This window comes from Perognathus longimembris, chromosome 4 (genome assembly GCF_023159225.1).
Source record: "Perognathus longimembris pacificus isolate PPM17 chromosome 4, ASM2315922v1, whole genome shotgun sequence".
NCBI lineage: Eukaryota > Metazoa > Chordata > Mammalia > Rodentia > Heteromyidae > Perognathus > Perognathus longimembris.
This window is the reverse complement of record NC_063164.1, coordinates 79,337,849-79,365,586: the sequence shown is the minus strand read 5'-3', so window position 1 is coordinate 79,365,586 and position 27,738 is coordinate 79,337,849. Positions and strand designations below refer to the sequence as shown.

Below are 27,738 nucleotides of genomic sequence, written 5' to 3'. Positions count from 1 at the left end.
AGAAAATGAGTAAATAAATATTAGCTAACAATGACTTGTCTAAATTATAACTGAGCCCTTGGCAGGTTCATAGGCTGGTCAAGTGCATTGTCACAGAAACTAAGCACCCAGCATTCCATCATAATTTGTATTAAGGGAAGCTTTAATATATCATAGCATTTTATGATTTTTATAAGCAATTTGCATAATTTTGAAATGAGATTACAAAAACAATAGCCACCAAAAGTGCCTGAAGATTAGAATAAAGTCTACGAGCTCAGGCCAATGAGAATATTCACTAGGTTCCCTGAAGCCATAAATTTATCTTAAAAACATGAATGGTTGACAAAGAAAAATATTTGTTAAGTGAAGCAAGTCAGATTGAGGGAGGCAAGATACGAATATTTTCTTTCATCTGAGATCTAAAATTTAAAATATATGTAAACATACAGGCTGCATTATACTCATAAACTGATAGAGTGAATTGAAACCCCTCTGTAAAAGTATGAAAAGATAATCTTAAAAATCCAAAAATGTATATGCTGCTTACTGTATATGTTTTCAGTCTTGGAAAGTAACCAAGTACAACTGATTCATTAGAAAGTAGCTGTCTTTACTTCCAGACACCTCCACTAATCACAGCTAGCCCATGTGTCCCAAGTTTGAGGTGAATGTAAATTAATTTTCATAGAAGTGGTATTTTTGGTATTCTATTTTCTCATAGCATTCTAATAAATTAAATACTAAAATTCTAAACCTTGTCATACATGAATTGTTAAACAAGAAATATACGAAAGTACAAAATGTGAGTGGGTAAGTGTGGAGGGGAACTTTGATACATCAGTGATAAATTTAGGGACTCAGCACCCCTTTCCTGAGTAAGGTTAAATATTTGGTAGAAGCTTTTCAATTCTGAAAGAGTTGTCAGATTTTGTTCAATTTTTTCCAGAGTGTGAAACATAAAAGCAATATCTGAGTATAAAGCAGGAAAGATAAAATATATTCATTCTTCCTGGCCTTTCCTTTCAAGTTCATTTGGTGCTTGATATAACTATGAAAATTTGAGCAAAGACTGGCATAATCCATTGCTCCTAGTATCAGTAAGCAACATGTTTTGCAGTCTACAATACATGCAGTATTGTAGAAGTTAAGGCAAGAACTATGAAACTACAAGTTAGAATAGCTTATGTATTTTACCTTATGTGACTATATAAGAATAGAGATTCTTAAACAGAATAAACTCTGAATGCATATCCAATGAGTAGCCTTTGGTGGAAATACCTACTATTATCTCAGTTGACAGTGTTCCAAATATTTTGAAAGTTAAACTCTGTGGTGCAACTTTTATAAATAATGAGAAGAAAATGTATGTTTAAATAACACATTTGAGAATATTAAGATAAAGTATTGTAGTTCCTGATCATTTCAAGCTTTGGACCTCAATCCCTTTGCTTTCACTAATACTCATTAACCCAAAGTAGTAACAGTTGCTGATGTCATCATAGTGATTTACAAATAAAAACACATTATTTATCAGAAGGTGATTTTTACATAGTTAAAAATAATATATTAATTAATTGAAGACCATTTATCAGAGAAGTGCAAAATACGATTTTTTCCCCAATATTATTAAAATGCAACTGGAGGACAAAATTTAAACCTACATATCATACAGCATATGGGTGCAATCTAGAGTACAGAAACCATAGATGTGTCTTGGTCTTCAGAATTAAGCAAGAAATTCAAAGGAGGAACTTACACAGAACAGAAAAATACCTTTGTAATAAAGATTCTAATTGCTACTTTCTCTGCATTTTTCACATTGCCTAGCAGTGATTCATCAGCCATCTAAAGCCAAACTCATGCTAGATACTAATCAAACTCTTATATTTGGTTTATTTTTGTCATACACAAACTGGGATTATAGTCTGCTTGAATATGATATGAATTTTGTTTATTTAGAATAGACTCATGTGATAGCAGCAGAACAAGAGAATTAAATAATCACTTCCATCTCTGCTCCTAGCTCATATTTTATGGTCTTACTCATCCCTGGGCCTCAACTTTTACTCTGTCGGGTCTAGGCTCACAGAAAAAGTACCTTACCTCTGTCACAGTCCGCTTCATCACTGCCATCCACACAGTCATAAGTCCCATCACACAGCCATCTAATTGGAATACAGTGGGCTTTATTTTTGCATCGAAACTGATCTTCCTTACATTCAGTCACACAGTCCATCTGGTTAAATACAAATGAGCACTGCTGTTTTCATTAATGATAAAGATGCAATCATAGGCAAACTAAACTAGTAGCTTATAATACCAATAATTTATAATAGAGGAATATTTATTTTTTCCTTTACTGACTTAATGAGTATAACCTATATAAAGACAATGGAATTTTGCACACAGACAGTATACAGACCCAAGTATTTACTGAAATTATTTGTATTCTGTTTAGTGTTTCATACAGTGCTAAAATGTTGTTTGTTCTTCCTCCTTCTCCTAGTCTTCCTCCTCCTCCTTGTCTTCCTTCTCCTCCCTCCTCCCTCCTCTTCCTCCTGTCCTGGTGCTTGAACTCAGGGCTTGGGTGCTATCCCTGAACCTGTTTGTGCTCAAACCTGTCACTCTACCACTTGAACCACAAAACCACTTCCAGCTTTTTCTGAGTTGTTTCTTAGAGATAAGAGTCTTATGGACTTTTCTGCCCAACGTGGCTTTGAACCACAATCCTCATTTCTCAGCTTCCTGTGTAGCTAGGATTACAGGGCATGAGCCACTGGTGCCCTGGCTTGTTTTACTTCTTTTACTTTCTTAACCCTAGTACATGTATTTCAGAGATTTTAATGGAATGATGGATTTTTACCTCATCTGAACCACCAGCACAATCGTATTCTCCATTACATCTCAAAGATGCTGAAATACATCCTCCACTGGTGCATCTGTATTCACTTGATGAGCAAGTAGGAGATGCTGAAGATAATTATAAAGTTAAGGTTTAGATATAATAAAGAGAATTACTAGTTTGGGGAAGTATTTAACTTAAAAGAAAGCAATTGAGAAATGTCAGTATTCTATATCTCTTCTAGTCTGTAGCACTAACTGAGGTTTTCACAATCATAAATTGTTGGAAAGAGAAAAGTTTCTATTTTCAAAAAAGTAAAAGTTAAGTAATCTTTGAAAGTCTCAACATTGTGTCATGCTCTTAGGTTTAGTTATATATAGTTATCTCTATGGGCATGGATTCTATATTGAATACACTTTAAGATATTAAACATTCTAAAGTTTTTCTACATAACCCTATACATAATTAACATAGCCTAAAGAATTTACATTACTTATGATTCAGTAGTTTAAAATAAGTTGGTAAATTGATAGTACAAACAAGTTTTAATTAGCATAAATATTTTGACAACTGACTTTTGTCTGCAGGTTTGAGTATTCTTAAGTTTGGAAGGAAATCACGAGGCTCCTGGGTTTTTATTGGACTGCTATGGAAAAAATATACTTGGATGATGATTTTGTGATCTGAATTGCTTTGCCAAGGATACTCAGAATTTTTTTACTTGCATTTTGATTCATTTTAATTGGCAGTTTGCCTAGAAAATTTGAATTAATAAAACTATAAGAACATGTAGATTCAATAAGAAAGATATAGTTTATTGGAACTATGGTTCACAGGTATAGCCCTGGGGAAAAGTAATGTGTAATCTTTGTGTCTCTGACCTAGTCTCTCACAGCAATATTCCCATGGTTACATAAAGTTTGTAGTATGATTTTTTCAAGTGGGTTTATAATTTGGGGGGTGGGAATTATATGAGGTAATGGAATTAAAATACTGAAGTGAAAATTTAATTGTTATGTGAGAAAATTTATAGAGCAATATATAAAGAACAGAGATGAAAATTACATGGGCTTGTGTGGACACTAGTTTTCTTCCTAATTTATTTTTATTTTGGCCCAAGACTTACACATATATTACAAGCATGCTGCTCCCAGACAGCTTAGTAAAGCTATTACCTTCTATTATACAACCTCAGTTCCCATGCATGGAACTATACCATTACCCTTCTTATAGATCAAACATATTTTATTTGAGAACTTTGAAAAACAATTCCAAATTGTGTGATTAGATATAAAAACTAGAAAATGAAGGAAGGGGTAACACTGTTCAAAAAGAAATGTACTCCTTACCTTAGTTATGTAACTGTAACCCCTCTGTATATTACCTTTACAATAAAAATATAAAATATTTTTTAAAAGATATAGACAGTAGATAATCTTATTTGGGTGCATAAGGCTTGGAGCCCAGACATGATCAGTGATCTTATCTGGAAAAAGCAGTTTCAAATAATGAGAATCATGTATACAAGCACTTCAAATTTTTGTTGGAAATAATAAATGAGTTCCTGTGTCTTATCACTGTGTTCAGAGTTTTGTTGCACACATTAAATTCCATGTTACAATACCAGCTCTACCATGTTACCTGGCTCACAGTTTTTCTCATCTTCCCCGTATTTACAGTCCTGGTGACCATCACATTTCCATTTTGCTGATATACACTGACCATTGGAACACTGAAATTGATCTTTGGAGCAACTTGTTTCACAATTTCTCTGTCAAAGACAACACCAACAGAATTAAATTATTTTTCATAAAACTTATTATCTAAATGACTGGAAGCTTATGCCAACACTTATGAATGTTGAATTCCTGCATACTACATGCGATTCTCAGTAACATTGTTAGATAAAAATAAAGAGTAAATGGATTTGATGAAAATGCTTTCTGATTATGACTCTTGTGGAAATGTTGGAAGTAATGATCATCTTCCATCCATCATTGTGGGTCAGAATAAAATGCAAGTGGGAGAAATGACACAAATTCTATGACTTCATCCCAAATAGTAATGGCATTCTGGTGAGAATAGTGATAATGAAAATTGGAGAAATATAGCAGTTAAAAATATTTCCCCCAAATCACATCTAATTCTTTGTGCAGGTTAGGAGTGTGAAGTGGAATGTGAAGTAAACATGAGAATTTAGACAAATCTGTCATGCATTCAAAAGATTTCCCCAAAGTGCTTTCCTTCTCCTCTTCCCCTCCCTCCCCCCTTTGTCCTGATCCTCTTATAGTTTACTTGGCTGCCTAAATCCCTTTCTTTACTGATATTTGTTCCTAAAAGGAACATGTGTTGCCACAATAGTCATTTCTGCTTGAGAGCCTCCAGAGTTTATTTGGAGGTCAAACAAGAGAGTAAAATTATCCCTGGGAATCTTTAGCTTTTTATATGAGATGAATGGAAGGGAGCTACTAGAAATTCATGATCTTCAGTTCTAGAATATTTGATTAAATGAGACCCTCCAATTAAATGTATTACTGGTAATTTTTTCTCTTATAAAGCAATTAATGTTTATGCTGAGATCTGCTGGGATATGGGAAGGCATTTTGTACTACCATCTTATTCTTTTATCATTTCAATCCTAAGGAATGAAACTGATTTATTCATTAAGTTCCTATAATTTGATTTTGGCTGTTAATAATTTAATTTGATTATCTGCTATTTGTTTCCCTGCTTTTTCTCCAAATAGTAAAGCTTTACTATCTTCCAGGAGCTGTGTTAAGTACTACTAAAAATGAAAATTTATTTCCTGTATTTAAGATTTAGAGAGTAAGGTGCTAGGGTGCATTTTATATATATAAATGTCACAAGGAAACCCATTTATACAACTAAGGTTTGCTGAAAAAAATATGTTATAAATACTATTTAGAGAGATACACAATTCCATGGGAAGTGCTTGCCATAAATTAATATGTAAAAAGAATATAAAATTGTATATATTTAATGGTATCAGTTAAATAAAACTCAGCCTGCATAAAAGAAAAACAAAGCTCTAGACTTGTATAAAGACCAGTATCTAAATCACAATTTTAATAAGGCTTATTAGTTTCAATATATATGAATAAAGAACTTTTAGAAAATGTTGCATAATGATCCATTTTATGTAGTTATATGTACATTTTATTTATACATCAATCAGCTGTTGAACACTATTGTGAATAGTGAATAGTCCTGAAATGTACATGATAGCTCAGATATCTTTTTAATATACTGATTACATTTCTTTGGTAGTTCTATACATTTTTCTTTCTATTCTGTTTCCAAAGAGGCTAAATTAAATTGCAGTGTAAGCAACAGTGTGATAAGAATTCCTTTTTCCAGATTTTCTCTAGCACTTGGTACTGTTAGTATTTTTGATAAAGCAGTTCTGACTGGACTGAGATAATATCTTGTTAGGGTTTTTCTTTGCACTTTTCTGATGGTTAATTGTGCTGAGCATATACCTTTTGGACATTTGGATGTTTCTTTTGAGAACTGTACTAAGTTATATTGCCTATTTTAAAATTAATTTATCTGGAATTTTGCTATTGAATTTTCAGTGTTTCTTGTATATTCTTGACAGATATATGCTTTGCAAATATATTTCCTCAATCTTTAGGTTCCCTTTGCTTCACTGATTATTTTTTCATCTGGTTATGAGGAACAAAAGGACTGTTCACATTCTTTTGCTTCGTTGGCACTCCACCACTTAAGCTATTTAAAAATAAAGAAAAATATCTTATGTTGGTTATTTTGTGGAGGTTCATCTTGTGGACTTTTCTGCCTAAATTGTTTTAAAAATATCAAATCCTCTAGGTCTTAGCATCCTTAGTCACTAGGACTGCAGGTGTTAGTCATTAATGCCCAGCCTGATGGTTTCTATTGTTGTGCAGAAGTGTTTTACTTTGATGTAATCCAATTACTCATTACTCTTTCTGTCTTTGTTTTCTCCCATATAAAATTTTTATGGGGGTTGGGGATATGGCAAGAGTGCTTGCCTCGTATAGATGAAGCCCTGGGTTCGATTCCCCAGTACCACATACACATAAAATGACCAGAAGTGGCGCTGTGGCTCAAGTGGCAGAGTGCTAGTCTTGAGCAAAAAGAAGCCAGGGACAGAGCTCAGGCCCTGAGTCCAAGCTCGAGGACTGGCCAAAAAAAAAAAAAAAAGTCTCAGAAACATTGTTGCCCATTCTAATCAACTCAGTTAATCCCTCTATATTAGGTTTGAGCACTATCCCTGAGATTTTTTTGTTTAAGGCTAATACCTTCAATTCTATAAACTGAGTAACATATCAATACAACACATCCTAGGTACCTACCTGACTTAAACATTCCACAATTATCATCATTTCTAAGTTTACTTTTCATTCATTCTCTGCACATTTACTATTTCAATATAACAATATTTCCATATATTCATTATTTCAATATATTTCAATATAAAATTTCAAATTAATACTAATATAAGCTGCAATATAACTAACTAGTATATCTAGTCCATATAAACTTTTCTTATGAAAATATTGTTTGGCAAATAAAGTTGAAAAGTATGTTGGCTTTTTAATTTACCTAAAGTTACTTGCAATATATAAATACTTCCCAGTCACTCTTTTTGTTTTTTCTTTCTATGTGCAACTACTGGGCTTGAATTCAGGGCTTGTGAGATGTCCTTTAGGTGTTTTTTTTTTTTTTGTTTTTTGTTTTTTTTCCCCCAAGACTAGCACAAATGATTTTGATCCATAGTTACATACCTGCCTTTTTGATGATTAATTTGAGAAAAAGAACTTTTGCCCAGCTTGGCTGCACACTGTAACTCTCAAATGTTAGCCTTCTTAGTTATTAGGGTTACAAGCATGAGACTGGCCCCATTAACGTCTATAAAATGTATTTTTCCAACTGAAAAAAACTAGATTATTTGCTCTACAGCATGGCCAACATTCTGAACTAGATTACTAACAACTGGTGAATATCAATTAATTAGCTATCTCTGAAGTTAAAAAAAAATTTCTTACTTACAAAAACACTTAGCTGAACACATAAAATTTTAGATGTTTATTGTCTTTCAATACACTATTTGTAGATTTTTATTTTGATACTCTTGATAGTAGATATGATTTCAACTTTTATTCTGTGTATTTGGACATTCTCCTAATTATCCTTTCCTGAAAAACTGCATGTTAACAACTTATTTGTTCAGTTGCTTTCCTTTTCTCAGAGTATTCTTATTTTCTTTAAGTGGGAAATGGCATTTGAAAATTATTGAAGCTACTAGGGATAATCATTATCTCTAATTAATTGGTTTTAAAATCTTTTGGTGGGAAAAAGTACAAATCATGTATTCTTGTGAAGACAAAAATCTTACTGGGTGCCAGTTGCTCATCCCTGTAATTCTAGCTATTCAAAAGCCTGAGATTTGAGGATGTGCTTCAAAGCCAGCTGGGCAGAAAAGTCCCAATGAGACTCTTATCTCCAATCGATAACTCAAAAACCAGAAGTGGAGCTGTGAGCAAAACTCTAGAGCTCTAGTATTGAGCAAAATAAAAAAATAAAGAAAATAAAAATAAATAAATAAATAAATAAGCTTAATGACAGTACCCAGGCCCTGAGTTCAAGCCCACAGGAAAAAAGTCTTTCTGGATCATTAATATCTTTCCAAATATTATCATACTGATACTTTTGAATATATATTTTAGATTATTTATTTATTCTTACTGTACGTTCATATTTCCCTTTATTTTAATTTTTAGGCAACATTAGCATAATGAATAACTGGAAATACCATATGCATGAGCTTTAAATAAACAAAATATTATCAACAGCAAAGCTGAAACTCGAATTTAACAATGTTTGGATTTTTGTGTGTTTGAAATATGCTCTGTTAGATGCAGAGGCTAAATATACATTAATGTCACTTTAAAAAATAACTCTCTGTGCAAGGCACAATGACATGTGTGATATGAAATTAGGTTAGTCCAAGGTTTGTAAATTTCTTTTACACTGATTTGGCAAGATATGAATGAGATAATTATATGATCACTGCATATTCATATAAACTTTTCACAATTCTCCCAACTTTTCTTTTTATATTAATTTATCTTGAATGTATTTCTTCTTTCTAACAATAGGTTCAACAGTATCTTTGTTGTTGTTTCTTTGCTCTTTTTTACTATTTGCTTGCTTTCTGTCAGTACAACTTGTCATGGTAGACTGTAGAAAAACAGAAATTACTGCCAATGCTTTTAGCCACATCGTTTTGTACATACTGAGCTAAATTATGCAAATAAAAAAATACCATTTGTAAGAGAAATAATCTGATTTGCACTAAGTATTGTAATAATGGTGAATATATGGGCATTTTCAAACTACCAAAGAACCACATTTTACAACTTGCAGAACAAGCGAAATGATGTTAATAAAGATATCTACTTTGACATGAATACAATATTGTTAAACTATGACTTTCATTTTGTGTACATACCTCATATATCTAGAAATAACATGCAAAATAAAATCATACCTCTAATCAATATGTTTCAACCTTTTGAACTGTCACAGTTTACAAAAATTTAGTAGAACATATTTAAAAAGTAAAAACAAAACAGTTTAGATGGTGTGGATGAGTCCTCATGAGATGTTTTCTCAGCTGTGCAATGGTTAAGGTAGATTTTGAATGAATGGATGTCAAATAAATATGTAGCTGGTCTGTGTGTGTGTGTGTGTGTGTGTGTGTTCTTGCATGTACACATGCACACACACCTTACAGAGGTCTTTAAATATTTTTGATCTTGTAAAAATCTATGGATAAAAGTACTGCTTTTCAATTTCCTCTCTTGAGAGAACTTTGTAACCCTGAAGCTTATGTTTTGCTGGTCTTCAAATGAGAAATCCTACACAATTGTTTCTCAGATATAAGTCTGAGAATGTGAGTTTTAGGGTGACATTTTCAAAATGGTGAGAGACTGGAAATTGGTCCAATCCTGTTAAACGTGTCCAAGAACTAAGAATAGTTGGCTTTTGTGGGTTTGTTAAACAATAGCAATATTCATTATTAAAAAAAAAAAAAAAAAAAAAAAAAAAAGCTTAAGAAACCAATGAATACCTGGGGAAGATAGATCTGTACCAAATACTTCCAGAGGTTCAGAATGGATCCTCTATTTTCTAAAGTCATTGGAGTAAGTAATCTTTTAGCAGGGTGGACACATTTGTTTGACAGACAGAGGAGCAGAGTTCTTGGGAGGTACTTCATGATTGAAGGAATCCTGGTTTTCATAGGAGATAAACAACTTCCCTTTCCTATGGCACATTTGTGCATACCCTGTTCTGTTGGGGATTCACGCTGCCCTTCCCCCAGCCTTGGGGCAGTGTAAAAGCTAGCCACTTCCATCTTCCAGCTTCAACTGGAAGAGAAGTTCCCGCCCCTGGGGGCGAGCATGTGCGTGCCATCATGGCAGCGGAGCCCCCAGAGACCCAGCTCTTGGAGGACTGTGATCTCCGCCCATAGAGGAAGTTTCATGACATCACCTGATGGACAGCCGATTCAGCAAATCGTTAATATTCAATCATTCCTGCCTCTTCCTGCCTGCCATTACCGTTATAAATACCTCCCTGATCATAGCTCTCTGAGACTGGTGGAACAACCAGACTGGCTCCCCGGAATTTCTTTCCTGCATCGGCTCCAGACATGTGAGGGGGACGGACTGGGAAGGGGTTTCGGCAACTTTCCTCTTCATAGCGTAATCCACAAAGAAAAGCTTTACTCCTTCTGCGGGCGGGCGGAGTAAGGCTGAGTGTCTTTCACAATTGGGGATCAGACATCTCCCCGGGAAAAAGGGGGGAATGGGGTCCTGAGCCCCCAACACTGTTCCTGATACTCAATTAAACAGAGAACAACCTTTAACTTTCACTAGAACTCTACTTCGTATTGGAAAGAGATGGCTTGAGGTTATTTTTGGTTACTTGAGAAATCATGTCTCTTTTGCTATTTAAAAACATCATGAAATAACTATCTGAATTATAAACCTCTAAATGTTATTTTCATCCCAGCTTAAAGAATTATACAAAGAAAGGATTAACCTTACCCATCTATGTGTGCAAAGTCTATATCATAAAATTGGATTGTGATTTATCACCTGATTTTTCAGGAAAATTGATGACACACACTGAAGTCTATAAGACTGCATCTATTGAAGAAAGAGACTAGGGAGAAGAAACTGCTTTAAATGCATACAAATTTTAGTCTTGACTATAAATAATGCAGCAAATTTTTAAACAAATTCACAAGTGGCAAGGGCATCAGCTACAGGGACTAGAGTTTCCAAGCATCATATTCCCAATATAGCCATTCACCAGCTGAGGTAAAACTGGCTATAAAATTAACTGTCAATAGTAGCACAAGAGTTATTCCCATGCTGATGTGTATGGCACAGCCTGTGGATTAATACTTATCTCAGTGTGTCAGGAGCAGAGCTCTTGTTGGTCATACTTATTGGACTGAACAATCATAGTTTCAAATGTACTTCTAAAGAGCTGCTTTCTTTTTATATTTGTGATTGTGGAAGTGCCTTACCTCATCAGAACCATCTGCACAGTCAAAGTCTCCATCACACCAAAACCTTGAAGAAACACAATCCCCATTGTCACAGAGAAAATCTTTCAATGTACAGGTTTGTGGCTCTGAGATTGGAAAAAAATACAATAGGATTACTCATTATACAGAAGTACATTCTGATATTTTTATAATAAAAATAATTTAGGAATAAAGTCTGATGAAGCATCAATGGTATAATATAATGATTTTAAATGTGCTTTTAATATTGTGAATATATAATATCCTCACAAAAACAAATTGAAAAGAAATAAATGATAAGTAGACTGTCATTTTTATAAAAATAAGCAAGAGGAAAATAAAAGGTGGAAAATATTTATGTTGTTATATTAAAATAATGATCTTTTCCAGTTAGATCTCTATGTGGTTTAATGGATTTAAGAAACACATTTTATGACTCTTTGCCAGCAGGCTTACCTATTGATTGGGAAGTCAATTGCCCCTTAGGTTTATAACTTTTATTATGTATTTTAGTCATTTTTAAATAATTCAATTTTGTGAACAGAAAATACAGGGCTCCTGGGACAAGAAAGCATGTGGAGAAGCACAAGCAAGGGCTATATTCCAAAGAGAGTTGTTTTCTTTGAAAGCAATTGGTATATTTACACTATTGTTTGCTTTAGAGGTACATTAAATACCTGTTAAATTAATTTCTAGATATTATTTTAAATATTACTCCTCTTATTCCACTAGGATACAAGTCAAATAATGTGTCTTTTAAAATTAAAATTTATTTTATTGTAAAGGTGATGTACAGTGGGGTTACAGTTACGTAAGTAAGGTAATAAGTACATTTCTTTTTGAACATTGTTACCCCCCTCGATTTCTTCCACTTTCCCTTTCTCCACCCCAACTCAACCCCCCACCCCCCGCAAAGTAGTAAAGTTCATTTCCAACATAGTGCTTTGTGAGTATGGCTGTTTCATTGGTTTAGCCCTTGTCCTTTGTCTTGGCATTTTGTTATTCTCCTTCCTTCCCAAAACAGATAAATTTATGTACAAGACACAGGGTACCAAAATCAAAACCAGTGACAACAGGATATATCTTACATGGTGAAATAACTTTTGTTTTGACAAGTGGGCAATGAAGAAGGATTTAAAAAATTTGGTCCTGCAAGTAATCAATGAAACTGCTAGAAATCATCACTTGGTTAGATTTATATCATACATTTGGAAACATTACATTTCTATTGTTTGCTTCTCATGAATTATATTTACAGCTGTGTCACATACAATAATATTCACATCAAGGAAGAGTGATGTAGGTAACATATAATAAATTTAAGGCCCGCTCATATTAAGCACACATTTCTCCATAAATATCTGAAGCAATTCAGTATTCGCTTGGCTTTGTGCTATATATTCTACTCAACTTAGCATTTTGATTGCTTAGAATTACCAAAAAAAAAAAAAATCCTATATTTTTACATAGAATAAACTCCCTTGAGAATATACTTTAAAATGATACAAACCATATGACATGCCATAGAGCATTTTGTGTTTTCTTGCAATTACTTTGGTTTAAAATATGATCTCAAGATATAAAGAAGATGTTATTCATTAAGAAGGAATAAATTACAAAATGGGTGATATCATTATGTCTGTATAGATTACCAGCTCACAATCACTTATTTGCAATTTGGACCGAGATAAAGTAATTAACTCAACAGAGACTTTGCACAATACATATGTAAATGTTTTTTTTTTTTATTAGTAACTTTTGAGGTACAAAGAGGATAGGACATTCAGTCTAAGTTAACCACCATGAAGAAGTCCTTCTACTAACCTTGATTCCAAACCAGTGGATATTAGACCCTGCACCTGGACTTTTAATCATTAGAATGTAATTATATCATTATGTCCTATGAAAATGAAGAAGTGATAAATACTCACATATTATAAAAATTAACACTAAAGCACAAGTTAATAAGTTGCTTTTCTATGGCACATGCTTACTGATGTCTAATTTTCCTTATAATAAGAAGAAAACCTTTTTCTTCCTACCCATACCCAGACTAAAGCTATTTCCTCATTCCTTGTCTTTATGGACACATGTTGTGTTGTTTGTGTGGAAAACAAATTACAATGGAATGTGTGTAATTTACTTAACAATATAAAATAACAAGGAAAAATGTTTTCATTAGAAAATGAGGAGTACATTTAAACATGTCATACTTAAGTACTTAAAAGCAACAAAAGAAACATTCCCTTTGGAGAATTTGAGAGTGATCTGTATAAGATTGATTGATTCTCTAATGTTCTAACTTTCTTTTTATTCTGCTTTAGGGCAAAAACATTCATCATGTATTAAGTAGAAAAGCCTTCACAGATTTTTACATATTTTTCTATATGGAAGGTTAGTAGTTGTGAATGTCAGATTACAAAGAGGTATATCGTAAATTGTTGAAAGCATTTTTCCAAAAGTTCCTAAGAGAACTTATTCTCTAGAGACTTTGACATAATGTTATTAATTACACTACTCTAATTATGGAAATGGAGAGACTATACAAGTTGTTGGGAAAAGGCAAAATTGAAAATGGGAATCTTGGAAATTTCTATCACACTAGAAATAATGCCATCAAATTCACTTCTGAATTGTTATCATGAGTTACTATATTTATTCACATGCAAATATTGGCAAGGAATGGGGTAGCTAGTGTGTTTTTTTTTTTTTTTTAACTTCAATCTATGTATTTTTCAGTCTTTTGCTACTGGATCTCTCTATAGAAGAAGGATGTTGCACTTGCTAAGCAAGTGCTTTGCCACTGAGCTACATCCCAGCCCTTCTTTTTTATAATAAAATATGGAGTAATTTATTTTGTGCATCAATTACTTAGAGTGCAGACATAGTATATGTTAATTTTTATTGCTAAAATAATAAGATTGTTAGAGATCTCAAACATTTATGAATCTTTGATACAGATTATGAAGTAAGTCAAATGGTAATAACTTTTTCTTATATTTCAGAGTAAAATTTGTTGATAAAGCCAAGTATCTGCTAACAAATTGACAAAGGAAGTAATCAGCAGGTACTGATCAAATGGCAATGGAAAAATTATCCCATTCAATTAGAAATATGTATATAATATTGTACATTTAAATATATGATAAATATTTAGCAAGTTTAATATATTGATGATAAATATTTGTCCAGGACAATTTGAAAATGTCCTATACTTGTTACTGAATTTTTCCTGACATAATCTAAAGAAGGAAAATCTATTAAATCTGACTCATAATAAATTTTAAAATGTGTGGCCATTGTCATTTATGTTTAATTTACTATTGCTGGTCTTAATAAAGCTAATAATAACTTCCAAATATTTATGAACTATGATATCAATAACAGTATTTACATATATAAAATTAAGAATTATAGCTAATGCACATGAACATATGTACCTGGACAATAGCTTATATACAAACATAAACAAATTATATACATACATATTTATATACATATAGTAGGTACCATACATAAGAAATTGGAAATATCTTGATAGTATTTTAATACAAAAAGCATTGTTGTCTTTTTTTCTAAAGCATATGACTATTTTACAATTCTGTTGGCAATTATTATTCTTCATTGACTTTTTTGCTCTAATATAACAACCAGTAGTTTTATTGCTTAGAATTTCTCATTACCTTTCACATTTCCAGGGAACATCTTCAAATATCAGAGCACTAAAGGTATCTCAAAATGTAGATACCTGGAGTCTTCCTTCCTCTTACATATTCTTCCTCGTATAACATATTGATGTAACTTAATACAAGCTCTCAGTCTTGTCTGACATGTTTCACATATTAACAGACTCATACTAGCCTGTACATGCCTTTTACCCTTCTGTGTCACAACTGTAGTATGTAGTATGTTTGCTCACTGTTATCCCTCCTCTCAATTTCATCAATACTATTTACATCAGGAAACAAGGTCAGAATGAATAGAAATGCAAAGAACCCTATATCAGTGCCTACTTGATATTGCAGCTTATTCCCTTGCTTTTCCTTAAGGGCTGTGGGGCTACAATGATTTATCAGTTTCCACTGAGACAAGTGAGAGTCAGTGTCCTTTATCCATGCATTTGTGCTCCAAAGACTGATTTCAGATATCAGCACAGTGAAGCTTGTTAGCATTTCCCTAGCCTCAGTTCCTCAGCTCCTCCCACTAGACCCCAGACCCACCCATACCTAATGAGCCACTCTTACTCACTACCTAACTACTTCCCCTTTACCCCCAGAGAGAAGCTGCCACCTGGATAAGGTGCAGACACCATGTAGCTTCCTTTCCCATGGGAAATATGGTCCCACTAATAAACCTCCTTATGAACCTTCTTCTCCTGCCTGTGATTATCTCCACCTGGTCCTCTGGGATGGCCGATACCTATGCTTTCATTGGTGCTGAAACCAGGATAGGCTCCCCAGTGGATTTGCTCCCCCATTTCTGGGGGGTCCAAGCTTCCCCCAGGACCTATTCTGCTGTCCTAAGCCCACCCAGATGACCACTGAGGTAACTTCTCCTGACTGAGCGCTCTACTTCCATCCACCATGACAATCTACAAATTTGCCCTCACACCCAGGGTAAGTGATCATCTAAACGAGGGCTCAGATCCCATTTTCCGATTTACCATAGGGCAACAGGGCCATGGCTTCAGGGCCACACCAAAAATCTTGGCGCCAAGTTCTGAGCCACACTCAATGACTGTAGCATAGGGCCACAGGGCCATGGCCACAGGGCCACACTCCGTGCTCTGTCCGAGACACAGTGATTGGTGTGACGATTCCATCACTGATTGTCTCACATTTTAGCTGACCAGAGTAATACCAAGGACCTTGGTATTTAACTCTTCAGCTCCGCTAATCACTTACCATGGGAGGGGCACAATCATCCACCACAACAGATTTGAAACTCCAACCAGGGTGAGTGACCATTAGCTGGGAGCTTGGATTTTCTCTAGTTCAGCTCCACTGGTCACTTATCAAGTGGGGAACAGTCTAAAGCTGCTCACAATCTTAGAAATTTGAATTTACATAACTTCTATGAGCACTCGGGCAGAGGGAGTTCTCTCTCTCTTTCTCTCTCTCTCTCTTTCTCTCTCTCTCTAAACTCTGCCTGCCTGCCTGCCTGTGATGGACTGGTACTAGCTTCCACAGGTACCAATATTTGTTTAACATCTGCTTTGACTGATGTTTGTTAAGCTTGGAGATTTGGTTAAGTTCTGTTTGTTGTTGGCTAAATCCTGTTTTCTCTAGCATTGACCACATGGACAATAGAATTAATTTTAGCAAGTGCCATCTTGGTTCCATCAAAGTTCCAAAAACTCTTGGAGGTGGAGTCCCACCCATCCCCTAGGTAATGGGCATGCAAAATTCCTCAAATTCCTCCAGGCAGGGCAGGGTCTTGGGAGACTCAAGCTCCTGGTAACCCTGCCCCCCCACCCTAAATTCTGTAACTGTGGCCTTGCAATTCAAATGTGTCTTGCAATTCAAATGCTAAACTGGTTTCTCAAAATGTGGCTTCTTCATTTCTTCACCAGATAATCTGTAAAAAATTTTGTTTCCTAGGAAAAGTTTTGTTTTCTAACGAACATGTGGTTCCAAAATATGGACAAAATAATATAATTTTGCCACTAAAATTTCAGAAAACTTATATGGCCAATTTAAAAAAAAATCTAAGAGTGTCTCAAAGCTTGTGCACAACTGTCTATCTGTCTGTCTGTTGGTAAAACGTAAATTCTGGCATCATGGCTTCACAATTACTTGCCTTTTGACTACTATTTTAATTTACTTTAATTTTTGTGTTAAACTGTTCTTTGCAGCCTGTGAGTGGAGTCACAGTAAACAGCCTGGAGGCAGTCCTGACTCTTATTACCAGACTCCAAGCCAAAAGAAAAAAAACAGGTTTTAAACCCAAACTGATACAAGCAAATGGGTACAAGCAAGTGTGTCTAAGAGGTAAAACCAGTGTGTTATTCTTTGTGTCCATCTACGCTAAAAGTCAAGTGTACATCTGATACTGACAATTCTTTGGTATAGACTAAGATTTTGATTCTCCATTTTTCTCTCCTGTGCTCTCATAAACTCTTTAAGGTCAAGGGACAGAGTGCTAACCTCGATTTTCCTGACCCAGGATTAATATTTTGCTTTATAGGATGCAGGTCAACATGTATGCTAGCTGCGTGGACTGTGGCAGTCTGTGGCTACAGGAAGCTGCCTCCACAGTCTGCTTCCAAACTGCCTGATTTCACTCCTAGTGATTCTTTATTCTCTCTCTCTCTCTCTTGCAAAACTGCTCAGGGAATCTAGGAGTCACTGGTGATTTCCCTGTGAAGATTTTGACAGGCCCAGAGTGCTTCTGCCCTGGCTCTGGACCCCCCTCCCCCCCCCCCCCCCCCCCCCCCCCCCCCGTCCAGGTTAGAGTTGGGTTTATAGCAGGCCTATGATGACAGAGTTGCAACTGAGACTTACTCCAAGGTTAAAAACATCAGAGTTGTGTTTGGTGGCCACAGGGTTGCATTGGGGTAGCATTGATGTTTTCCCCCTCCATGTCTAAGAAACTGTTGTAGCTGCTGCAGAGAGCAGACGTGGTTGGCCTTTGGTCTGTGAGGATTTTGTGACTATGAAGATTGTTAAAGGCCCAAGCCTTCTAAAATCTTTTAAAGTTGTCACCCTGCTTAAACCAGTAGGGAACCAGCCTACAAAAAGCCATAGTATTCAGAGTAGGCAACCAGGGAATACTGAGAGATTTCAAATGTCTTTAACCAGTCTGTGTAGAAATTTGCAGGCAACCCAGCAATGACAATCTCTCCAGGAGACTCTGAGAGATGCCATTACAGCCTTGCCCAGATCCAACCCATCTCTCCTGCCTGCCTCCATCACATATGACTAACAAAGCCTACTGATGGGATGGAAGACACAGCTACTTCGGAACCACTGAAGCTGACAATTTTACACTGTCCTGACCCTTTGCCCTCTTGATTGTTATTCATTTGTGTTTTCTACCACTTGCTGGTATGGTTAAATGATATGATTTGATTTGATAACATATGGATCTCATTCAGTCTGCTGTTCTCTAAGTATTGCAGCAGAACTTTATCAAGTACTTGTTGGTCAATTCTCAAGAAGATACAGGTAAGCTCTATTCCTATTGTTCTCCTGTTGCTCTATTTGGAAATAAAAAGGGCTTTTATGGCTAAGACTCCTTGGATTACAGTTCAAAGCCAGCCTGGGCAGAGAAAAAAGTCCCTCTAAAACTCCATCTCCCAACTGACCAGCAAAGAACCAGACTGGAAGCTTGGCTCAAGAGAACCAGCCAAATGCTGAAAGCAGCACCATGGCTCAAGTAGTAGAGCGCTAGCCTTGAGCAGAAGTGCTCAGAGACAGTGCCCAGGCCTTGAGTTCAAACCCTGTGAATGCCAACTGGGACCAGCTATCCGAGCAATGAGCACCTAGGCCTCCAGGACGAGGTCAATCCTGACAATGAGGAACCATGGAAAGGAGTAAGAGGAGATGAAGTCTCATCTTAAATGGAGTCAATTTAAACTTGCTCTTTCAAAATTAATCAGAGCGGGGAGATCAAGAGGAATAGTTGTTTACCCACCTAATGTCCATACCTGTCCATTTTCCATCTGGATTGAAACTTGCATTCTTGCCTTTGTGACTTGCTATTTGTACACACACACACACACACACACACACACACACACACACACACACACACATATATGTGCCTCTGACTGGTTACTCCCAGCAAGTCCACTATCCCTAAACACTTCCTTCCTGCCCTCAGTCCAGTTATTCCTCCTTTCTTGTAATGGGCCACAATTGGGTTTATGTTCCAAATGGAACTTTTCTGACTTATGCCAAGGGTGTGTTTTCCCATGTTGTTCATGTTAACTGGTCCTGTGAACTTGTTAGCCTTTTGCCTGACCTTTTCAAAAGTCTCTTTTAACAGGATAATATCCCTCACCGAGGTCGCCACCTGGGAACTTGCAGTTCAAGGCCATCCTCTTACTACACTGCTGTGCCCATCGTAGATCTGGACCCTGAAGACCCCAGCCCCAGGGACTCCTTGATGTGCCCAAGCTGCAGGAGGTAGCCAGAGGACACCAGACACCCATTAGCCCTGATAACCATATTGTGGAAATGATGAGGACTTTTACCAACCAAACTGTCAAATACTGGGGGAATGTTAGCATTTCCCTAGCCTCAGTTCCTCAGCTCCTCCCACTAGACCCCAGACCCACCCATACCTAATGAGCCACTCTTACTCACTACCTAACTACTTCCCCTTTACCCCCAGAGAGAAGCTGCCACCTGGATAAGGTGCAGACACCATGTAGCTTCCTTTCCCATGGGAACTATGGTCCCACTAATAAACCTCCTTATGAACCTTCTTCTCCTGCCTGAGATTATCTCCACCTGGTCCTCTGGGATGGCCGATACCTATGCTTTCAAAGCTCAGCCACTTAGGAAACCTAAGTAGACTGAATCAGTCTCTCTCAACCTCTCTCTCTCTCTCTCTCTCTCTCTCTCTGTCTTTCTCTCTCTTTCTGTATATATTTATGCATATATGTTTTAATTTTATGTTATATATATTATTTATTATAGCTGAAGTACAGCTTCTTGTTCAGCTTATACTACTCTCTTGAATAAAAGTTCACCCAGAGTAAATGTCCAGTGTCTCAGTCTCATCCACACTCTGTCGTTTTCAATATTTATCTTTTATAGCCCATCTGCTCTAAAGAATCTATAGGCAAGTATTAAATATACCCAAACTAAGAAATAAACAAAGTTTATACTTCATTTGTCTCTTGGAAACTTATTCTATCACTACCACTCTCATTTTATCCAATTTCCTTTAATCAATGGAAAGATCGAGAAACTGTACCAAAGTTTTATTCTTTGGTGATTATACGAATCTAACAATTTAATAACTTCCAGTAATATTCTCTATCTTTCTAAAACTATGATGAGTTGGGAGATATCTGTGTTAAGAGACACTTAAAAATTTGCACATTCTTACTATTTTATAACCCAGAGATTTTATACTTTATGGGTTTATTTCTCAAACACAGGTCAGATTAAGAATGGAAAATATAGCTGGGTGAAGGTGGATGCTACCTGTAATACGAACTACTTAGGAGGAACTTAGGAGAGTGAGATCTGAGGATCTCAGTTACAAACCAGCCTAGAAAGTGATAGAGTGCTAGCTTTGAGCACAAAAAAAAGCTCAGAGATAGCCCCCAGAGTAGAAGCCCCAGCCAGGATAGGCAAACACAAATAATTTGGAATGTTATTGAAAACATTAATCTAGGATTTTCAAGTTGAATGTAAAAGAGGTTTATTAAAGCTTTCACTCAATCAACTACATGCTTCAATATGTACTTCAAATGTAATGCTCTGGATATTTCATCATTTATATCCCAGGAAATAAATACTCTTGGTCCAGTGAGATGTTAAGGACAAATGTTATTGTTATACATCCGCAACAAATCCTTTTAGGAAATAACAAATATAATGTTAATGAATATAATTTGATTAGCTCATTTTAAACATTCCTGTATTTTTCTGTTTGTACTGCAGTATATTAAATTAAAAATAAATTAATATCAGAACATAGACATTCCCAATTTTACATAGTGCCTTTCATTTTTATAAAAATAACAAAGTCACATAGTTATTGGCTTTAAATTTATTATTCAAAATGCAAGAGTCAGATGATAATGGTATTATTCTATTTTCATGGGGGAGAAAAGCATCTTGAATATATATGCTGTTCACCAGGCCAGAGGGACTAAATGATAATTCACTGAGAAATGCTCTTGGGTGAATTTGTAGTGTAAAAGGATTTGAGACTGAAATGAATACCATCCATTAAAGAATGAGATGTTTTGTGCTGTCTCCACATCATTCATCTCATTGTATGAACTTGCATCTAGGGCTTCCTTCATTGCATACTAATGGGTTGCATTAAGCCTCATGATACTTTCATGCCAATTCTGAGAACTGAAAGAAATAACTCCCAGGATGAGCATTTCAATAATTTTACCCTTTGAGATTCAGGTCAATTTAGTCTGAATATTCTTGTCCAAATGTGAATAAATGTATAAAAATGTGAGCTGCAGGACAGAGAGGTGAAATCTTTTACCTTAACTGAAATAAAAATTGCCATCCTGCTTATTGAATGAGCTGCCAAGCCTACAAGGTTATTTAGGCAAGTGTTACTCACTGCAATTTTCTTCATCAGAATTATCACTACAGTCATTCTGACTGTCACACCGCCAATGATCTGGAATACAGTTGTTATTTTTACACTGGAATTCATGAGGTCCACAAGTCTTTTTATCTGTAATGGGGGAAAAACAAAACAAAATGAAACAAAAAATCAAGTTTGCATCATTGCTTTCTGTGATGTCATCCCCCCAAATTCCTAACTGCTCTGCCTAAGCTGTGGTGTATAATATTTCCTAATATTTTAGTGGAAATACTGACAGAGAATTCCTAGGGAAATTGAAAGTGAGTACTGAGAAAAAATATGCTGTAATTTTTTATGTTGGTATCAGTCATGCATTTGCCACAGGCTAATTAGAAAGCAACTGATGGGATACCTAAACAAAGCCAAAAGAAAAAGTCAATATGAGTCTCAGCTATGTTTCTATTTTGTAGCCTATCCTTAGGCCTCTTTTGATTTCTTCTGTATAGTTACAAATATAATTTGTTAATAATAAAATTCTTCCTCTGTCATTTTGAGAGCTTTCTAAGGAACTTTTATTCATAGTCTACCCATTGTTAAGTGCTCTTCATAAATCCTACCTATTATCAATTCACAAATTTGTAGGTTGTAATAGTTGAGTTTATCTTACCCAAGGTGTTTACAACAGTAAGTGCTTTAGATTCAGATATTTTTCAGATTTTAGAATATTTGCCTAAATACAGTGAGATATCTTGGGAATGGGACTCAATTGTAATCAAAGTATTAATTTTCTATGTGTATACATAATTACATGAATAATTTTATACAGTATTTTTAGTTTACCTAAGTTTGAGACTTACCTCCTAAGGTAATATTTATTATAAGAGTTAACAATAATTATATGGTTGATAAAACAGAAAATTCACACTTACAAGTTGATGAATTTTTATGAAAATATTGGCATAGTCAAGAGTGTTTTATTCTTGATTTAGTAAGTTTCACAATAAATCTAACTTTCTCTCCATATGAGCCAAAAATAGAATGCACACAGTAAGGTCTTATTTAAAGTATAAATTATGATTTTCTAAATTTCTAACAGAGTAAAATCTAATTATGCATAATCTATGGTAGTGCTTCTCATAGATGGATGCATATAAGTCACTGCAAATTTTGCTATCATCAAAATTGAGATTCCATAGCTTAGATTTCTTGAAAGTTGAATAGTGATATTTTTAATGATATATGGTGCTCATTAAATAAAAAGGATACAAATAATTATGATAATATGAACTTTACCCAATAGAATACCAAGAAAGTTACAGTAAAGCCACCAATACAGCCCTGTTTATTGTAATACTATTCATCATAGTCATATATGGAATCAGCCCCGATGTTCCTAAATGGACAAATGGATCAACAAAATGTAATTTCACACAATGGACTTGTACTCTAATAGAATAATATTGTAGCATTTGTAAGAAAATGGAAAGACTTGGGGGAAAAAATCTATAGTAAGTAAAGTAAGCCAGACCCATAGAAATAAAAGTTTCTTCATTTGTGGTAGATACACTGTACCTGTAAATCTATAAGTAAAGGTGTTGTGTGGTATGCAGGTGGTTACAAATGAATTAACTGAAGGATAATAGAGTCTATGCAGACAACAATTAGAACTTTTTTAGAAAGAAGCCCACCAAAAGAAGCACTAGTAAATGGGTGGGTGCGTACAAGAGTGGGCGTGGGGCCAAAGGGAGAGGGGTAAACACATAACGGGATAGGAGGGAATCCAGGCAATAATTCATTATATATACCACAAAATTAAGAAAAGTAAGGGAATGTGTTGATCAAAGAAGTGTGAGAATACTGACAGGGATATCTCTTATCAAAATGTATTTTATATGTAAACTCCTTTGTAAAATAGCACCTTCTTTGCACCACGACTTGAAGATAATTTTAAAAAATAATAAGAAATCTACAAACATCAATGCACAAATTTGTATGCATTTCTTTCTCATATTTGTAAATTTAGTTCTATTCATCCACAGTAGAAATAACAAGTAAAGTATTTAAAGTCACAGATTTTTAAATGGAGGGGAAAAATAATTTCATTGTAGTTCATACTCATTATTTCATACCACACTGATAATTGATGCTCAAATAAGGTAAAGAAAGCAAAATGATTTATGTAAAGTTATGAAAAATAAATAGTGAAAATATATCGAAGAAAAACTCTGTCTCAATGCTATGAAACTTCATAAAAATGATCAGACACAATTCCCATAGTATCCTTAGCAAATATTATTACATTTAATTAGATAAAGGAAAAAATAAGTAATGAAGACTTTGAGTAAATTCTCCAATTATATACGAAGGTGTTTAGCAGCCAAAGGAGAATTTACACTCAGATGTTACCCTAGAAACATTTTACTAGTAAAATTAATATGAAATATTATGAATATATGTTTTTCTATTAGTTAAACTATTGCTTATATCTCCCTCTTACTTTCCTCCTTCCTTCCCACTAATGACTTTTTAAAACTGAACCTGTGCCATGCTTCAGGATGAGCTTTATATTATAACATTTTCCTGTGTTTTGATCTGGCTTTATGTTTTATGATTGGTTTAAAATCTGAAGAAGTTATAATAGAGTATTCTGTACATATTAGTTAATCAGGAAATATTTTATAATTATTGAGACTTCAATAATTGTCATTAAATATATGATGTTTTCTATTGATTATTTAGCTGATTATTTTGTTTTGGCTGTTGAAAAATTCCTTCTAAAACTACTACTCTACCGCTAATCCTAAATTGCTATATTATTTTATATTATGTTTTATGGTGTGCAAATGTAAACAACATCAGATTAATTATGACAACTGACATGTAGACGTGTAAAACAAATTCCTTGTAACTTCATAAAATTTGCAATTGGTGTCAAATAAGTGCTCTTTAAATTACATTTGTTTTCTATTTTTGCCCTATTGACACAACAACATTGTACTTTACATCTGAAATGACTTTGGATATATTTCTAAAAAAGAGTTATAAGGGCTGTTAAACTATCTACTTGAGACACAAAGAAATGCTATTAGGGAAAAATTAGTTGCTTTATATAAGAGAATAGGATTTGTTTCCCAGTATCTTAATTATGGATATATTTTACTAAATGTAAAATTATAAATGCAAAAGTCATATTGTTCTGTATTTAAAAATCTTCCTTGATGATATATACATATGTATACATATATATAGTGTGTACATTTATGTATGTGTTTTATGCATTTTAAGAAAAAATATATATGATTAAAACCAATATGGCTGCTTCAGACATATTGCACTCTAAAATCACATGGAAAACTGAAAATTTCTTTACACAGAACATATCCTACATCAGATGAAATCCTATTACTTAGAGTAGAACCTAGACCTCAATATCTATCAAATATAGCCACGATATAATAATGAGCAGTCAAGATTGGAAATCTCTTGCTCAAAAAGCAGAATATAAAAATCTGCATATTATCAACATATAGTATTTCAGAGTAGTTAATATAAAATTCTCATAAGATGTACAGTTTTGTATTCATTTACATAACTAAATAGCACTAGAGTAGTTCATTTATTCATTTTTAGAATTATAAATATAGAGAATCAAATGCTGTGTCTGAAAACTTACTTTCTTGGAAGTTTTCACATGACTTGCGTCACAAATTTAGTCTTCCTAGAAAAGTGTAGTAAAGGATATCCAAAGTAGATAACTATATATACAATCTATTGCAAAATTATTAGTTTCATATATGCCTAAGGTATCTTTAGAAATAGAGTATTTCCATTATAGTGATGTCTCTGGTAAAATTAAATTAGGCAAAAAGCATCTAACTGAAATGAATATAATTTAGAAAAAACTAGGATATAAAGTATGTATATAATTTAATTTGACATCTATATATTAGCAACAAAGGAAAATAAAACAAAAAGTTAGGATATACAGGAAAAAACACCTATGCTGGGATAAATTTAATGAAAATTCTGTAAGGTCTGAATATTGGAAACTACAAACCACTGCTGAATGAAATTGGATAATTCCTAAGAGTGGTGGAGATAATGCACTCATTTAATCCCCAGTATGACTTTCTCTAAACTTAATCATTATAAAAATTCTGATGTCATTGGTTGTGTAAATGGTACAGAATTGCCAAGCAGTTGTGCAAATGGTACAGAACTGTCAAACAATATTATAAAACAGGGATAGAGAATGTATAGGACCTGATTGTTAAGAACTATTCTAAAGATACAGTATGTTAGGTGGAATAGTATTGAATAAAATGAATCCAGAAATACAGCATCTAGTGTTAAATGATTGTAACAAATCTCCAAGATTATTTAGTAAGTAAATCAAATTATTCTTAACAAATATTGCCAGAACAAATAATTTTTATATAACAAACTCTAATATCTGCCACACATAAATGAAATGATAATAGGCCTAATAGAAAATTTCTAGAATATGAAAAACGATGTGGATTCTGAATATGTAAAATTTTCTACACACTCTACCAGGTGTAGGCAGACTATCTGAACAGGTATTTCACAAAAGAAAATATTTAAATAACAAATTGAATTATAAAATCTTTAGTTATCCAGGTAATGGAAATAAAAATTATCATGAATGACATGAAGTACTCAGAGCAATCTCATTCCATTAAACATGAAATTACCATGTGATCTGGAAATTTTACATTGAGGTATTTATCCAAGAAAAATAAAAGTAATTATCAAAAATAATCTACAATAATGCTCTTGTGAACATCATTAAAAATAATAAACTATGTAAACAATCAAATTGGATTAGGTTTACTCAATTTATGATTACTCAGTTATAAAGAAATTGAATACTTAAATGACTGAATGAATTTGATAGTTTAGCACCTTCATACTCAAGTGCTTCCTTAAGTACATCCTAACAAAAACATATTTTTTAACTTAGGTCCTCAGAAAATTAAATATTCGATGCTAAGTAGTACATGACAAAGAAAAAAACAGAATGATCAGATTTGGCTGTGCATGTCTGAATTAAATACTTTAGGACAATCTGGGCTACATAAAAAGAGACATTATCTTAAAAAATTAAAATAAAATAAAGTATTTGATGCATAATGTCTCTACTACAGTAGGTGAATATGACATTAAATAATAACATGCTCATCAAAATGACTAAAGAGAAGAAATACATAAAGTCATAATCCTCCCCGAGAGGAAGAATTCTTTATAATAGAACTATTTTTCCATTGGTGGATAACTGTTACGAATATTCAAGAAATGCAAATTCAACATTAATATTGTTTTCTCACAAGAGAATGGATGGAAGGAAGTTCAGGTCACATGTACTCAACTTTCCTTTTACAATTCTGATTTCTCACTGTAAATGCTTCCTGAACTCTCCATTCACATTCTCTATATAATTTTCTCACATGCTTCCCATAATAGATTTCAGCTGTTAAAATTATGCACAGATTGACATCCTGCTACAGGAAAACCAGGAAATACAATGACTTATGCTGGAGAGCAAATATGAAGCTCTGCTTCCAAGGAGAAAAGCTATAAGTGGGACAGAGATGGGCAATTAGGAGCCTCTGTCAATAACTTAGCAAGAACAATCAGTAAAGCCATTGGAAATAAGTCTTCTGAATATTTAAAACAGTATTTTTTTTTGTCTGCACAGTTACAAGTGTTACCACTTCAAGTAATCCTGATTGCTATAATTTTTTTTTAAGTCCTGGGGCTTGAACTCAGGGCCTGAGCACTGTCTCTGGCTTCTTTTTGCTCAAGGTACCTCAATTCCACTTGAGTCACAGCATCATTTCTGGCTTTTTCTGTATATATGGTGCAGAGGAATTGAACCCATGGCTTCATGAGTGCAAGGCAATCACTCTACCACTCATCCATGTTCCCAGCCCCCATCCTGATTATTATTATTATTTTTTTTTTTTTTGGCCAGTCCTAGGGCTTGGACTCAGGGCCTGAGCACTGTCCCTGGCTTCTTTTTGCTCAAGGCTAGCACTCTGCCACTTGAGCCACA

General features: G+C 34.3%; 1 protein-coding gene across 1 annotated transcript in view; it reads right to left on the bottom strand.

Moving 5' to 3' along the window:
• Lrp1b (LDL receptor related protein 1B) overlaps positions 1–27,738 on the bottom strand; it is a 1,711,024-nt gene that overhangs the window by 136,201 nt on the left and 1,547,085 nt on the right. The window contains exons 67-71 of the mRNA XM_048345540.1: positions 21,696–21,812; positions 11,430–11,536; positions 4,466–4,595; positions 2,846–2,952; positions 2,086–2,218 (exon numbers count right to left, since the gene is read on the bottom strand). Of these exons, the coding sequence (XP_048201497.1) occupies positions 2,086–2,218; positions 2,846–2,952; positions 4,466–4,595; positions 11,430–11,536; positions 21,696–21,812 (594 nt within the window). The remainder of the gene's footprint in view (positions 1–2,085; positions 2,219–2,845; positions 2,953–4,465; positions 4,596–11,429; positions 11,537–21,695; positions 21,813–27,738) is intronic.